The 16,686-nt window shown below is 39.7% G+C and overlaps 1 protein-coding gene and 1 non-coding gene across 6 annotated transcripts; one reads left to right on the top strand and one right to left on the bottom strand.

Annotated features, from left to right (window-relative positions):
* Window positions 1-135: 135 nt before the first annotated feature.
* On the bottom strand, window positions 136-207 carry trnaa-ugc (transfer RNA alanine (anticodon UGC)). Its single transcript has one exon. It is a non-coding gene; the product is annotated as a tRNA-Ala (tRNA).
* A 185-nt stretch (window positions 208-392) lies between these two features.
* washc2c (WASH complex subunit 2C) lies at window positions 393-16,607 on the top strand. 5 transcript variants are annotated; one of them, XM_061689497.1, is made up of 31 exons: window positions 393-757; window positions 2,293-2,427; window positions 2,519-2,683; window positions 2,765-2,833; window positions 3,433-3,603; window positions 3,700-3,793; window positions 4,591-4,652; window positions 4,735-4,791; window positions 4,976-5,059; window positions 5,252-5,336; window positions 5,491-5,550; window positions 5,660-5,799; window positions 5,888-5,978; window positions 6,622-6,675; window positions 6,772-6,921; window positions 7,070-7,203; window positions 8,097-8,207; window positions 8,340-8,429; window positions 8,509-8,610; window positions 8,853-8,954; window positions 9,022-9,191; window positions 10,058-10,166; window positions 10,288-10,662; window positions 11,720-11,848; window positions 12,076-12,165; window positions 12,270-12,344; window positions 12,490-12,549; window positions 13,508-13,735; window positions 14,106-14,747; window positions 15,530-15,701; window positions 15,992-16,607. In XM_061689497.1, the coding sequence occupies exons 2-31, from the start codon at window positions 2,293-2,295 to the stop codon at window positions 16,135-16,137; spliced, it is 4,152 nt and encodes a 1,383-aa protein (XP_061545481.1). In that variant the 5' UTR covers window positions 393-757; the 3' UTR covers window positions 16,138-16,607. The 5 variants fall into 5 exon arrangements, with proteins under 5 accessions (XP_061545481.1, XP_061545480.1, XP_061545479.1 ...); XM_061689496.1 differs by having other exon boundaries at window positions 6,772-6,948; XM_061689495.1 differs by having other exon boundaries at window positions 6,772-6,954.
* The last annotated feature ends 79 nt before the right edge of the window (window positions 16,608-16,686 follow it).

Genomic DNA, 16,686 nt, shown 5'->3' with positions numbered 1-16,686 from the left:
ATGACATGAGCAATTGTGCTACATCATACTAGTCGTAAAAATTGTCTTTAACAGTGAAGTTGTATAATTTCCAACGATACACCTCATCTCATGCCATACTGATTGTTAACCACAATCTGTTGCTAACAAAAACAGTGGAGATGCCGGGGATCGAACCCGGGGCCTCATACATGCAAAGCATGCGCTCTACCACTGAGCTACATCCCCGTTGGTAGCACCTCATGGTCGGTGTCATTATAAAGTAGCATAAACCACTTTCTTTTTTTCCCCCTCTAAAAATAATAGTTGTATGTTTGTATTGCTTGGTGGACCTACAACACATTTCTCTTGATCTGTGAATATCCTACGCATGCGCACCAACGTTTGCGCTGACAAACAGAGCGCTCTTTGATAGAAGGGCGCAAAAATCACAAGGATGAATAGGCTTTGAGAACAACATTGACTAAATGCTAAAGCGTATCCGCGTCGGTGGCGGTTAATCACTTTTTTAAAAGCTTGAAAGTATTAACTAACGAGTGGGCGAAGCGTAAGAAAAAAAGAAAAACATTGGGGGCGGCGAAGATTTTGTTAGTTCCATTTCGTCCCACTTAGCCGCGGTCGCCTAGCGACCGCAGTCAGGTGACTGTCTGCAGACAGAACATGGCCGACCTGTCAGAAGACCAATGAGGGAAAGGCCACACTTAGCATATTCGATCATTTGTTCGGCGTCTTTTCTCGTCGCGGTTGAAAGCGGCTCTTCGTGTGAGACGTTTTCGAGGTAAGCACGGTTTCCATTTCAGGAGATATTTTCATTTTTATGGTTTTTTTTGTTTTTTGTTTTTGTTACACGTCTGTGTTTGTTGGGGCTAACGTCTCCGTGTAGCTAAGTTGAGTTAGCTGCTAACCAAACACCCCCTCATTCCTCTGCTAGTTTAAACATTTCAACTTTTTTTTTTTTTTTTTTTTTTTTTAATAGCAGAAGGAATGTACCCTTTTCGCCCATTCGACGTCATTTACCGTCCACTCGGGTGCCTTAAAGCGGTCGAATAGCTATAAGTAACGCCAATTAAAGAAGCTGTCGTTCAATTAACTAGTCAAGCTGTGTCGTATTTAAATTATTCTGAATCTTTCAAAAGACTAATTCCACTTCTGCCAAGAGGTCCGTTTGTTTAGCGGTGAGGCGTTTAAAAACCTTTGACCAGAGGGCAGCAGTTCGAGGCTTGTTTGTATGTCGCAGTGTTGATGCATTAGCCTTGATGCCAACAGATAGAACATATTTCTGATGGACGTTACTTCATACTTGTTTTACTCGTGAAGGAGTATTATGGTCACCCTGGAGTAAAATTACACAACGAGATTAAAGTCGTAATTTTATAAGAAACAAATTTTGTGTTTTCAATATTTTTATTTTATTTTACTTGATTCAGCTAATATATATATATATATATATATATGTGTGTGTGTGTGTTTTCAAGATTAAGTAGAGATAAAGTTGAATTTTCCTTAGTCATATTTTCGAGGTTGAAATCTTCATTTTCTGAGAATAAAGTTGCATATTTGTAGTTTTACCAAAATAGTTGTGTATTTATGCAAGATAAAATGTATATTTTCAAGATCAAAATATTAATTTTACAATAATAAAATTACATATTTATCAAGTAAAAAGACTTACATATTCAAGATGAAAGTAAATTCTTATGAGAATAAAGTCAGAATTTTTTGACTTCTTTATTTTCGAAGTAAAGGTAGTATATTTTCAAGATTAAAGTCATAATGTTAGAATAATAGTTGTAACATTTCAAAATAAAATTGAAAATCACAATTTTACAATATTTGTTCATTTTTGAGGAAAAAGTAATTTTTGAGAAAATAGGAAATAGTAATATATATTCAGTTCGTCATCTAAAAAATAGTACTTTATCCTCTAAATTTTTTAAAATGTGAAACTTTTTATCCTGAAAATATGTAACTTTTTTCTCAAGGGATTAAGATTGTAATCTAGTAGTGATATATATTTTTTGTATTATAAACACTGTTCAGTGTGGCCCTAATGCTCCTTTTGTAAGATGACTGTTTAAAATCCTGCTCTCAAGCCCTTGGAATTTTCAAAATCCAACTACCACATGACTTCTAACCTAATTCACAGCTACTCGTAACAGGAAAAGGAATTACTTACTAAATCACCTGTAGGATGATGTAGGTTACTATTGTTGTTTACATGGCAATGCACTGCAGGTCTTGAATAACTAAAAATGACAATGAAATGGTAAAATGGTTCCGTGACTGACATCCCATCCCCATTTGTGTTTGCAGATGAACGGGATGCCAGATAGGATGTCGAACGGGAGTGAGCATGTCGGAAACGATGCTCAGGTTTGGGAGAGGCCGTGGACCCTGGAGGAGATGCGGCACAACAGCGCCGACTGGTCGCTCGCAGCTGACTCGGGGGTAACGTAAAAAGCGAAAACGCTCACTGAGAATCAACTTTACTGATGTCTGTTGCTGTAAAAAAAAAAAAAAAATTTCTCCTGCCTTACAGCTCTTGTTGTTCCTTCAAGACTTCTCTCAGAGAATGTTGTCCAAGACGCACGAGATCGAAAAGCAGCTGGACAGCTTGATCCGAGACACCAAGGCCACGGACAGCCGCCTAAACTCGGTCTTTAACGACTTCCTCATGCTCTCCAATACGCAGTTTATAGAGAATGTAAAGTCTAAACTTCCTATTTAAAGTCTTCAATTTGCATTACTTAAGACATGTTGCGTCAACCTTTGTTGCCTTTTGCAGAGAGTGTATGATGAAGAGGTTGAGGAACCCACGCCCAAGACTGATGCTGTGGAGAAGCAGCCTGATCAGGTATCATCAGGGATCTCGTGAGGGCTGAAAAAACCCCACATGATTGTGAATCATGAAAGTGTTTTCAAGGGTTTAAAATTCCTTAAGTAGTGGGAAAATATGCTTGTAATTGTAATTATTTCTCACATTATCCAAGCTTATTTGTTTCACATCAAGTTAGCCTGGCAAGCAATGTTTCCCTATATAGTGGCTGGCTGCTTTTATAACACATTTCTGTTCAACTTTTATTTTTTATTTTTTTTAAAATAGTTATTCAATTGATTTGATTAATCGTGGCAGCCCTAGTTTGAACATAGGGCTGCCATTAGTCTAAATATCGGTAGGGGAAAAAAACTCAAATAATGAGTCAAGTAAAATGTATTGTTTAGAAAAATTTCATTGTACCAAAATAAATGTTTAAAAACAAAGTTTTTGAAAATGAAATGCAAACTTTCAAGTTGAATACAAATACTGTACCTACACAGTGATTCTTTATCATACCACTAGAGGGAGCCAGAGAATCACTGCCATAATGAAAATGAAGGATCTCATGAAAATCTTAGGCCTCACTGCGACGTCTTGGTATTTGTCTGTGTTATGGTCGCCGTTTCCCGACATAGAAAACACGCGAGCAGAAAGAAGCCGAGCTGATCCCCAAGATGCAGGAAGCGGTGACTTACGGCTTAAAGGTGTTGGAGTGCGCCTTCGAGCACCTGGACATCAAAGCGGGAAACTCGGACTCCGAGGATGAGGAGGCCAACGACAGAGTGGAAGCGATCCTGGAGCCTAAGGTAATGTGCCATCTTTACGTTATGTTTTTGTAGGTATTATTGATACAGCTGTTGATGATCCATAAAAAGAATGTTTATGATCTTTTGTTTCTGAAGGATCTTTACGTGGACAGACCTCTTCCTTTTTTGATTGGCTCTCAGGCCTTCATGGAACAAGAGGACGTCGGCCTTGGTGACCTGTCTAGCGATGGTGATGCATTCGATTACAATATGTATACAGTATTCCCCGCTTTCTACTGAGACTGAGCCCTGCTGCGAATAGCAAAAATCTGAGAGTAATTGCCTATAGATGCCACAATATGGTGTTAAACCACTACTTTTTTGCCGAAATGAAACTACTCAGCTCACTTCAACACAATTCCTCGGCACCAAGATGGCGCCAAAGCCCTACGTTTGTCTAAATGAAGCTTCTGAACTCATTAGAACACGGTTCCTCGGCAACAAGATGGCCCCAAAGCGCACTACCTTTGTCTAAACAAAGCTCCTCAACTTACTTCAACATAGTTCCTTTTCATCTGGCACCACAAGGGCGCCGAAACGCTTCTTTTATCGAAATGAAGTACCTCAGCTCACTACAACATAGTTCTTGGGCACCAAAATGCCATAAGATTGTGTCAAAGCACTACTTTTGTCTTCATGAAGTGCCCCAACTCACTTTAACATAGTTCCTTGGCACCTAGATGCAAAGCATTACTCTTGTCTAAATGAAGCTCCTCAACTTACTTCAACATATTTCTTTAGCAACAAGATGGCACCAAAGCACTACTTCTCTTTGAATGAAGCTCCTCAACTCACATCAACATAGTTCCTTGGGACCAAGATGCCACGAGTAGCTGAGGAAAGACTGCATAGAAAAAAAACAAATACGTGAAATAGTGATAGTGAACCACAAATACGTGGTGCAATAACTGTACGGTATATTAATATAATACGCATTCCGTTTTGGATGTTCCATTGTTGATGTATGTTCATGGTTTATCATCACAGAACTGTCAGTGGACAGCGAGAGAGACAGCGTAATCGACAGCGAAGATGGCAAAGATGCAGATGTGAGAGCTTGTCACCTTCTCTTTTATATTAATTATATATATTTTTTGCTCTTTTAAATCAAACAATTCTGTATTTGCACAGAATTCCGATGAGGACTTTATGCAGGAGGAGGAGGATGTTCACCATAGTATGAAGAAGGTATGGTAACCTGCCTGCTGAACGTTTTCACTATATACTTGATTTTTTAAATTCCCATTTGATGGGTGGGTGGGCGGGCGGGCACTCCAGTGATCCAACTATTTGTATACAAGCCATTAAAAAGTCAGTTTTCACAGTAAGTCCCATTTAAGAAATAAAAAAAAAATGAAAATTACACTTACAGAAGTCATCTATGTTGAGCTATGAAGATGATGAAGATGATTCTGATATATTTGGGGAATCGGACAAGGAGGAGGAGGATGCAAAGGTACGCCTGTTTACGCCTTGTCTCCATACAACGGCTGTAACATTTAAATGCACCGAAAAATTGCAATGCTTAGTCTTGAATGAGGTATGTATTTAACAAATAGTTTATAATTGCATTTGTAGAATGCACTGCATCATACTGAGAGCTGTTTGTCATCCTATATGTTTCATCCGTTTTTCGTGTGTTGTTCAGAGCACAGGCCCGTCATCCTTTGCCGACGAGCTGGCCGCCAGGATCAAGGGCGAACTGGTCGGCAAACCAACTGGAGATCGAGCCTGTAAGTCGCCACTATGTCAACCGTAGTTTTATTTTATTTATGGCCTTCCCTGCATTTATAATAAATTTAATTTCAACATGAGACATTTACAGCAAAGCATACATCACCCGCACGTTCATGGATGTTTTCTTCTCATTAAACCGTTTCTTTAAAGCGTTATCATCAAGGAAGAAAAGTAAAAGCAGAAAAGAAGCAAAGCCTGTGAACTTGGATGGTACGAATGGGCTTGTCATTCATCCTCATTGTTCAAATGTTTTTTTGGTTTTGTTTTTTTTTTGTCTTCAAATCCAAACCCACCATGTTTTTCTTCAATCATATTGCAGCACCAGCTGAAGACGACAGTGACGACATGTTCAAACCTCCAAAAATGGATTATGACGACGACGACGATGACTTCTCGCCGTTTGGGGGGAAAAGTGGTCTCTTCAGTGGAGGGAAAGGCCTCTTTGATGATGACGACGAAGTAATATCTTATATATCAACATTTCTCATTTCAGTAAAGATTGCATGACAACATCCTAATCTGTGATTTATTGTGGGATGTCACGCAGGATGATCTGTTCTCTGATGCACCAAAGCTTCCCGTGTCCAAACCGGATAAGTCGCCAAATGAAAGCATCAAGAGCGCCACTCGACCTGCAGGTAAAATAAATACCATATTTCCTCAGATAGAAAATTAAGTAATACTTTGCTCAGCAAATGTAGTAGACCAGGACCCAATGTAAGGTTTTCTTTTTATAGTTCTATATTTAATACACCATTACATAGACGCTCCAAAACCCAATGCAAAAATATCTATTTATTACTGTCATCCGTAATTTTCAAATTCAGCGTTTTACCAAAAAATATTATTACAATTAAGCACATTATTTATACGCTGAAATGTTGATAGTTAATTGCTTGCCTTCCTGACCATAACAATTAGCTTGAGTCTGTGAATGTTAGTTATGGTTGAATAATTTCTGATTTCTCAGAGAAGCCTCAAATTTAGGTGCTGACTGAAAGTGAGTCCACATTAAAGCACTTCATGATGCTGAATGATCTCTTTATGACAGAATTCATTAAAATATATTTGTTACCATGATGACCAGACTTTGGCCATTGCTTGAAAATGGCAGATCTTCGGGGTGGAGAAACCTGTTGTGAGTCTAGGGGGTGGAGGGGTTAAATGTAAATTTGTCTGTGTACATCATAGACCAGCGAAATTCACAATTTGTTTGTTCAGTATATGTTGCTATATTTGTAGCTTGTAATGTGACAATGTTTGTTTGTTTACTCCCTGAAGAACCTGACAAAACTGTCAAGAAAGGTCTACCTGGTGCCATTTCTAAATTTCCAGGTAGTTGCTGTTTCCTGGCATAGTACGTGTACGGTACATCATTTCCATGTGTGATAAGACTCTCAAACCAACAGAATTCTGTCTCTCTTAAAACAGACAACAGCCTCTTCGGTCCAGTTGATGACTTAATGGAGAGCCGGGAGAACGGAGTGCCAACCGACAAGACCCACGTCACCCCGAAACCGGCCCCCGTCCTTGGTGGGCTGTTTGATGAAGAGGATGACGGCGATGACGACTTCTTCAGTGGTAAAAGCCCGAAAAACTCTTCTACTGGTAAAGGTGTTCACTTTTCATAATCACTTTGAGTTCCACTCGTCACTTTGTGTCTGGTGTGTTTTTTTTGTTTTGTTTTTTTAATATTATTTTTTACTTGTTTATTTATTTATTTTTCCAGCTGCAAAGGAAAAATCCAAACCCCAAAAGGTCCTTGACCTTTTCGACGAAGATGACGAGGACGGGGACATATTTAGCGAGAAGGCAGCTCAGAGCAAGATGGTGGAAGAGCCAGTTAAACTGCCAGAGAAGAAGGTAAGTGTCGGCATTAAAGTGCCATGTGTTCTTTACACATTTGTAAACTCTATCATATACATTGTTCTTTAGTTTTTCCAAATGGAATTCAAATTTTGAAGATTATGGTGCTCTTGTAACATTAAAATAAATTCAGGGGCAAAAATCTCATTAACCAAGGAAACTATAATTGTAATTGGCTATTATTTTGAAAATGTATACTTTACATTGTTAAGTGAAATACTCCTCTTTAATCCAATTTCACCGCTAACTGCACGCTCCACACGAGATTAAATGATGACGGAACGTATGTTTTGCATTTGTGGTTCGCTGCAGGTGGATAATTTAAGTTTGGCTTTAATTTTATGAATATAAGGAGGAGTCAGATAGACATTCATTATTTTATTTGAATGTAAACTTCAACTCCAGTGTCTTTTTTCATGCAGATATATAATTGTGTTCTCTAACTGTGTTCTCTGTAGTATTTAATTGATTTCCTAATACAACACACACTAGTTTTTTTTTTTTATAGATACAGGTAACAAAAAAGTGATATGCAGTGTTATGCTCCCTTTAGATGTCAAAATGGTTTTGTGGCTCGCAGTATTTTATTTTTTATTTTTAGACAGAACAGAGCAAAGAAAACAAAACAAAAATAGCAACAGCAATATAATATAGCAATATCTTTACTTAAAAGTTTGATTGAATCTATATGAGTGGCAAGTAGGACAGGATATTGTCAGAGAACAAGCCAGTGCTACCAGTTTATTGTGGGAGTGGCTATGCGGTGCCCCAATCTGCCTGTTGAGTTTAGTTAATAAATACGATATTCCAACCGAGGTTGTCCTGTTGGATACGTTGTGATCATTTCTGACTAGGCATTTACTTATTTTTTTCTAACGACTGTTGTTTAGATGCCTGCAGGTGCCATCTCCATGTTTGGTCCTGTCACCCAAAATGTACTCTCAGAGGGCCTGAAGAAACGTCAGCCCTCCCTCAGTGAAGAGTCTGAGAAAGCTGAAAAGGTTTGTCTCAGTTTCTCAGTCCTGAGGGAAAAAAGGACAACTTCATATTTACCAGACGTTTCTTTCGGGGCTTCAATATGTCGTAATAGAATGTTCCAATTCACAAAGATAATGATTCATCATCTTCTTTAGAATGGGTTGGTTCCAGAGGGTGGAACAACTGTCACTCAGACCCAGAAACACATGGCAAGTAGCCTCTTCTCTGATGACGAGGACACACGGGTAAGGCTCACAAGTTACTTAACATGATCTAACATTAGTGTATCTATGATATTCATTTCATACCTCTTCCGCTGTCTAGATATTCCCAACGATCCCCAGGAGTCAGTCTAACCCCCACACGACAAGTCAGAGCAGAATCAACAAGCACCACGTGTCCTTATTCGATGATGATGAAGAAGAGGTGGACAGAACAGCCTTTGATATTCATGCCCTAATTGGATATACCGAATTTCCTCAAATAGTGGCCATCCCTCTAATACTACTCAAAAAAATACATTTGTAAAAATAAAGGCCTCCTCTCTAATAGACACCCACCAAAATAGCCCCCAACAGAACTGCGTCAGCTACTATTTACGGAAATACGGTATTTTACATGATTATTCTTTCTCATTTTTAAAATTTCTTTTTGATTGTTTCCTGTAGGATCTTTTTGGGTCTGCCTCTAAGTCGAAGCCAAAACCCTGTGCAGCTAAAACACCACAACTCAGTAAAGCTATCCCCAGCTCCCTCTTCAGTGATGATGAGGTACGTGAGGAGAGTATGTATTTCCAGTCTGCAATGTGATTTACTAACTTTGTTAAAATTGTGTCAGGGCCAGTGGATAAGCCCCAAAGCAACCGTTGCCAAGCAGGAGAACAAGACGGGAGGAATGAAGCCAAGCGCCAGCGCCCCCTCCAGCCTCCCAGGTGTAACAACGTTGCACAAAAGCAGTCTCTTTGATGAAGATGAAGATGACCTGTTTGGTCCAGCTAAAGAGTCGAGGTATTTAAAATGTATTTAGACTCGCGACCACTCACGTCAGTACAGTGAGTATTAGGGCCATCCTGGGGGAAAAAAAAGATAATAGATAACAAGTACAAAGCTGACATAGTAGAAGAATAGAGATGTAGGAATTACATGGATTGGTAGCTGTTGGTCTCAGGCTGTTGTGTTTAGGTTTGTGTAGGAATTCTGACATTAACTTGGTAAAATTCTGACTTTATTTACCAAAAAATTACTTTTTTTCTTTTAAAACATTTCTCACAATATTACTTCATTCTCCTAACATAATATACCGGTATTTATAATTATTTACCGTATTTTCGTGACCATAAGGCGCACCGTATTAAAAGGCGCAGTCTCAGTTATGGGGTCTAGTTCTGTATTTACCACACACATAAGACACACATATTATTGGTAAAACATACATTAGCTTAAAACATGCGGTAGCATACATGCACGCTAAAACATACGCATGCTAGCGTATGTTTTTAAAAAGGCAGCGTGAGCAAAACTGAGTTTGGTTGCACTTTATTGACGTATTTAACAATGTACTCACGTTATTTTTTATCAATCCTCATCCACAAATCCATCAAAGTCCTCATCTTCTGTATCCGAAATGAACAGCTGGGCAAGTTCTCCATCGAACATGCCGAGTTCCCTCTCGTCATTGTCTGAGTCAGTCTCGTTGCCGGGGGGCTGTTCAGCAATGATGCCGGCGTTTTCCTGCTTCCTCCACTTGCGAGCCATGGATTCCATACTTTCCCCACCCCCGCCTTAACCCGTAGTCGTAAATCGTTGCTACTCAATAATGACTGTGTTGTATTGCCAAGGATTGTAATGTTGTGTTTTTGTCGCTCGTCACACAGTCAGAAGAAACCCCAGAGAGGTTCTCTCTTGTTTGAGGATGAGCATGATGAGGATAAAGGATCCCTGTTTGGAATCAAAACCGATGATGGCGCAAACGCAGCAGTGAAAGTGAGTACGATGGGGAAATAACTCTGGAATTTGCTTTAGTTTCTTTAATAATAAACTATTGTACCACACACACGCTATATAGTCAACTGTGCTGATAATTTTTTTTCCTGTGGATTCTCAGCCCAACTCCCTGTTAGACAAATCACCAGAATCTGCAGATGCTAAGAAAATTGTGAAAGGGAAACCGTCAGTGCCACAGAAACCGGTGGTGAAGCCCCCAGAGACCTTGCCGCCATCATCTGAGACCACCGAATGTAAAAAGAAGCCCGTCGGAGCCGTCAACCTGTTTGGTGGCATCGATGTTCTGGCCCAAAAGCAAGCAAAGACTGTGTCTGATGACGACAACGACAGCGATTACAACGGCCCACCACCAAATGTTAAGACCCAAACGAAAGTCAAAAGGAACGCTCTCAGTCTGTTTGACGACGACAAAGAGGAGGATGAGGAGGATCCCATCTTCACCCCCAGTAAACCTACAGCCAGAAACACAGCAACGGTTTGTGATTTATTTTTATTTTTGTTTTTTTTCTCTCCATGCTGTTGTCAACATATTACATAATGTATTTCCTCAAATAGTGGCTCTCCATCTAATGGATGCTGTAACCCAATTAGTCACAGACAAAAAGGCAAGACAAATGCCTCTCTCTTCCCACCAGGAAAAAAAAATGTAATTGGAATTACAGCGCTGCTTTGAGAATACGAGTTTAAGCTTGCAACTCAAAACACTTGTATTTCAAATAATGTTCTCCATTTGAAATAAATGGAAAGCGCCATTAATGCGTTCCAGCCTTCCTCCAAAAACTACAACAGTTGTGTGTATTTTAATGAGGAAAAATAACACCCCGCAATATTTTACTTTATAAAAACATACAATAATGACATAAATAAATAGAATTAGAAACAATTAAACATTTTCTGTCACTATCAATTGAATGGCCATTGTGCTGCTCTAACTGGTGTGCCCGTATGAGACAGACAGGTGAATATTCTGTTCACTGAGACGTCTTAACTCCCCTCAGCTCATCAGTCCGCCACTAATATTAGTCGTTCTTGGCAGAGGATAAATAATATATGACTGTGAGTACTGTTATATCGTCTGTCTACATATGTTCCTGCACTGTGTTAATGTTCAGTCTGTTGCTTAAAGGTTTTTAGCACCGCAGCATAGACGCTATTTAGGGTGAGCATTTAGCTAGAGGACTAAAACGTTAAGCTGAGGTTGTTTTGAATATACGAGGGGTAATTCTTTCGTATTTCTTTAGGCCCTCTTCTGAAGAATTGTTCACAATTTGCCAATGTGCTGCTTATTGTCAAGTGATTTGAGTTGAGTTAACTGCCACCATACAGCGCTCGTATCTTAAGTCTGCACTCGCAAGTCAAAGCAAAAAAACTGCCTGAACGACTGCTCTTATCTCAGAAAAAACTCCTAAATCGCCGTCACTCGTATCTCAAGGCACCACTGTATCTCGGTTTATGGACGCTGTTGTTTACGCGGACATGGAATAGATAACGGAGAAGCCCATTTCACCTCTAGTGTAAAAATGTGTTTTCAGCCCGTAGAGCAGCGTCCGCAGTCAAAGAGCACTGGCGTGTTTCTGGATGAGGAATTGTTGTTTAGTCCCACCCAGCAGAAGGACAATGATCCAGACGTCGACCTCTTTGCCGCCCCGGAGAAGACCACAGTCAGTATTTCCGTCAGTTGTTCTCTCCACTGGTTATACACTCATTTGGCCATTTTATTAGGCACACCTTCATAATATAATGAGATCCAACATGAGAACATTACAATTTGAGATTAGGACGCATAGTTTTTGGACAATGCATGTGTTCCTGACAAAGTGCACAGGTAGTATCTCCACATGGATGTTCCACTTCATGGTCAAATCTCCCAACCGTGTTTAATTTTTAGAGCGCCAAGCTCAGCTCCGTGAAGCCAGCGATGCCGAGTTTCTTCTCCGAAGTCGAGGAGGACGACCTGTTTGGCCCCAGCAAGCCTCCAGTACTGATTTGAATATTATGCAATTTCATTTGATTAAGAGCACGTAATTAAAGTCACTCTCACAATTTTTTTTTTTTTTTCTTTTTCTGGCTTTTCTTCCTCAGAAAGTAGCAGAGAAACCCAAGACGTCTAAAGACATAGCGCCGCTAGTGAGCCCCGAATCAGTTTCAGATATACAGGTGAGATCAGTATAAACTGCAAGAACATACTATTTCTCCATGGCCTGATACAGCACTGTGTCGTTTGTGATATTAATTCCTTGTCAAAAAAAAGCAACCAAAAAAAATATTTTCTTTATGAATTTACTATAATCCAACTACACAGAAATCTACACCAAGTCCTGTAAAACCAAAAGAACCATCATCAAGGATTGTCAAACTTCAAGTAATTTATTTTTTTTGTTATTGACTCAAAAGTTATCATTTCTGACATTTCATTCTTTTAAGACTTCCCTGTTTCCTTTCTTCCCATTTTATTTTTGCACTTCTTGACAGCTTGCTTACACTACTACACCTTGGCTCTCAAAATGTCAAATCACTTTTTTTTAATTTTGGTGACATTTCACTTTCACGGGAGTCTTTGCCTCATTTCTCTTGTTAGGCTGGATTTACACTGCTGCTCCAAGTGCCCAATTTTGGTTAAATGCCCATGTAAATCCTTTCTCTTTTGAATTTTGTTTGTTTGTTTTTTAGGACATTTACTGTCAATTTATAGTGACACACAGCCATGTTTATGTTGACGGAACACATGAAACAACCCCTGTGTGCTGATGCCGAATCTGTAGTGACAACATGGAAATAAACAATAATACAAATATTAAACATTATATACATTATAGTTTGCCTAGGCTGACTCTACATCCCATTGATTTAGATGAGAATAATCTCCACATTACTACACTGGCTGCTGGCGTCAATTACTATATTTAATGATGAAGAAGCCTCACTCCAAAGCGATCACAGTATTGTGTTGGTGGCATCTTGGTGCCAAGGAACTTTTGAAGTGAGTTGAGGAGCTTAATTTAAACAAAAATAGTTCTTTGCTGCCATCATATGGCATCTATAGGTAATAACTGTTTTAACCTTTGGGGGTAGGGGTGGGGGTCAATTTTCTTGCGGACTTTCGATATTCGTAGAAGGTCCCCTGCGACTAGTGAGGAATCTCTGTAAGTCCAGCCTTTAATTTCTGCTTCTTGGAATGTGTGCATCATTCACCGGTACCATTTTTCTACTGCTGTAAATGTCCATCTCTTCAAATTATAATATGTTACATGGTGTGGTTTCCATCATTAATGTATTTTAATGGTCTTTTTTTTTTTTTTTTTTTTTTTTTTTTTTTAAAGGCAAGTCTGAAGATCAATCCTGCTGCATTTCTCCCTGGCTTAACCCCCACCATGCCTGGGGCCATAAGCGTGCTCCCGGGTCTGGATCCCAGTTCCTCTTCTGGGGTCTCCAGCTCCAGCATGAGCCCCAGTCCTGCTACGACGCCACTTGGATCTCGAACGGACAGCGAGGCGGGAGTGAGCTTCGACACGCCACTCCAGGTTTCCATGTTGCAAAATGCAAACAAGGTGGGCCGGGATAATTTCTGCACTGATCAGCCACATTAGGTACACCTTCACAGATGAGATTTGATACAAGATCTGTATCATAAATTCACCACGCACACTTAATGATTTGTGATCATAAATATGAAGCGGGTTTGAGTTAACAGGTTAGACTTGTCAGCCTGACTCTTTTCTATGCAGATCGGGGAGGAAAAATCACTTTTAACACAACCCACACTAAAGGAAAATCCATCCATCCATCCATCCATTTGCCGTGAATATGCAGTAGTTCACTGCATACTTTTTGTGACATTTTTGTTTGATGTGCTGTGACATGTCTCCAATGTAAAATATGTGCCTTGTGCCTGGTCTAACTAAACCTCTTGTTACACAGGCTCGCATCAGAGGTTCTGTACATCGAAGACCACAGTCCAGAGCGGCAAGGCAAGCGTCTCAAAGATCAGCGGAGGAACAAGAGGACTTTGCAGCTGCGAAGCCCTCTGTCGCCCCCTCCAGTTCATCGTCATCTGTCTTGCCACCACCAGGCCACTCGAACCAGCCTCGTCTCCCAGATAATGCCACTCCAATTACATCCTCACCTTTAACTGCTCAAATCTCCACCAAGCCTTCTTCGCCGACGCTACCTGTACCCAACCATGCCAAGAAGCAATACTCTAGTAAGGACCGCAACCAAAGCGAAGTGCTGCCTCCCTTTGAGGAGGACGACATTTTTGCTTCCGACAGCCTTTTCGGATCTGTCACGAACATCCCTTCCGCCAAGAAGGTTGAACATCAGGCCGGGTCGGTAGCGAAGAAAGACATAAGCAACCTCCCGTCCATTTTTGACGACGACAATGACGACCTCTTCCAAACGGTGAAACCAAAGTCAGCAGCAAAGACTGCCAAGGTGTCGCCCTTTTTGGACGACGACGACGACGACGACATCTTTGGGTTGAAGAGCAGCTCAACGTCCACGTCCACGAGTAGCAGAGATGTCAAGAGCAGCAACATTTTCCCAAAGCAGGATATTTTGGAGGTGACTTCATTTCTTCAACTTATGCTACCAGTCAAAATTATGGACACTGTTTCTAATTCAATATACCGAGAAAGTGTGTCCAACCTTTTGACTGGTAGTACATGTCTTAAAAATGCAACGGAACTTTCCAAGTTGAATGCAGTCTGTGGAGTGATTATGGTTTCAAGTGGGTGGAAAATTTCAGGTAAATTTCCATGGGAATTTTAAGATCCAGAATTTTGTAAATATTCCAAATTGTTACTTTCCTTGAATCAAATGTCACAGAGGGCAGGATCTTGCCCATGGGCTTTTAAGTAGAGGTGGACCGATTAATCAACCACGAATCGATGATCAAATTAATCAGTAACGATTTTTGATTATCAGTTAATCATTTGGAGATCTTGTTTTAAGTTAAAATTGACCAAATCTTCGGAATTGACTGTTTCATCAAAATAAGACATTTGCAAACATCTGCTTTTACTTTGGAAAATAATTATCAGCATTTTTGCCCATTTTCTGACATTACCTACCAAACTGGTAACTGAATGATAATAAATGTATGTTTGTGTGTTTTCTGCACTTGAATTTTAAATAACGTCCTGTTTTTGAATTTGGAAATTTTAAAAACTTTTTTTGAAATCTGATTCATCTCTTAATTGAAAAAGTAATGGACAGATTAATCGATTGTTAAAGTAATCATTAGTTGCAGCCCTGCTTTTAAGTTTGACTTATTGTTGTTCTCAACGTATTGTTGAGTTTGCTACGTTGTGCACGGCTCAGTGTCCGGGTGTCTGTCTTCACAGGACGATGATGTTGTCTTGCCTGAATCCCACAAAATGGACAAGGACAAGTCCACCGACGTCAGTCTGTTTGACGACAACATCGATATCTTTGCCGACCTGACAGACTCTTTCACACCAAAACAGAAGACCAAGGCCAAGGTGGCCAGCAGGTCCATATTTGATGACGACATGGGTAAGCAAATCACAAGAAAATATGCAGTATTTGCTCTAAATATTGGCTCGACGGCTTCATTTACTCAACTGCATTGGGAGGAATCCTTTAATTGGGATTCGGGAATACTATTAAACAGTAGTACCAATAAAGTTTTTTTTCCTGGCTCATTTCGCTTGGTGGGGTGCCTTGAGATTTTCCTATTTAAAATAATTTGCTCAATAAAGGTTGGTGAACACTATATTTGAAGAAATAGCTAGCAACATTTGTGCCTTAAAATGATTTTTAATCAAACATTTTCTCACTTTAAGATGACATTTTTGCACCAAGCACAGTCAAAACGGCGACAAAGGCGACTCCGAAAGCGAAGACTACGCCTCCCTCCCAGGAGGCCAACACAGCAGTGGACTCTTGTACCATATTTGACGATCCGCTTAATGCTCTCGGTAGGAATTGAAGTGAATTTGTACAATTGTAGATCAACTCCTGAGTATTGTTTGATCGCTGCACCCGCAAGAGATTGGACACACTGCCGGAGTATTTATTGATATTCTTATCAATATGAAGTCTTGATTGATGGAGTATTTCCAAATTCATCCATTTGTTGCATCGCATCCTTATGTAACATTTACTAAGTACTGTTAATAATAATTATACATGATAGCACTTTATGAGCATACCGTTGTGCTTAGCCTCAGCGCGTGGAGAAATTCACAGTAGATTGTTTTTTTTTTTTTTTTGGCTATGCCATGTTGAGATTTCCTGTTTATAGGTGCCATGTCATGTTTTTATCAATGCCCCGTCCTCCATTGTCTTAAGCTTTTTCACCATATTTTTATCAATAAGAAATTCATCCATTTCTTAACTTTTGCTGTTATGAAAAGAAATTTCGTTTTTATGGACTAAAATGAAACCTATTTTATACTATCCAAATGTGTGTTTTTTTTTTTTTGGGGGGGGGGGTGGCTTTTTTCTGTTTTGATCAGGAAATCTTGGATAAATCAGT

Source organism: Phycodurus eques, chromosome 11 (assembly GCF_024500275.1).
Source record: "Phycodurus eques isolate BA_2022a chromosome 11, UOR_Pequ_1.1, whole genome shotgun sequence".
In the NCBI taxonomy this organism is placed as follows: Eukaryota; Metazoa; Chordata; class Actinopteri; order Syngnathiformes; family Syngnathidae; genus Phycodurus; species Phycodurus eques.
The sequence above is the reverse complement of the archived record's forward strand: the minus strand, read 5'-3'. Positions and strand labels throughout refer to the sequence as shown.

Bases quoted from the DNA above. Each gene is read 5' to 3' on its own strand.
- washc2c (XM_061689495.1), top strand. From the start codon at position 2,293: ATGAACGGGATGCCAGATAGGATGTCGAACGGGAGTGAGCATGTCGGA. The intron at 5,060-5,251 runs GTACGCCTGTTT...TGTGTTGTTCAG, and splicing joins AGGAGGAGGAGGATGCAAAG to AGCACAGGCCCGTCATCCTT. The intron at 8,955-9,021 runs GTACGTGAGGAG...AAATTGTGTCAG, and splicing joins CCCTCTTCAGTGATGATGAG to GGCCAGTGGATAAGCCCCAA.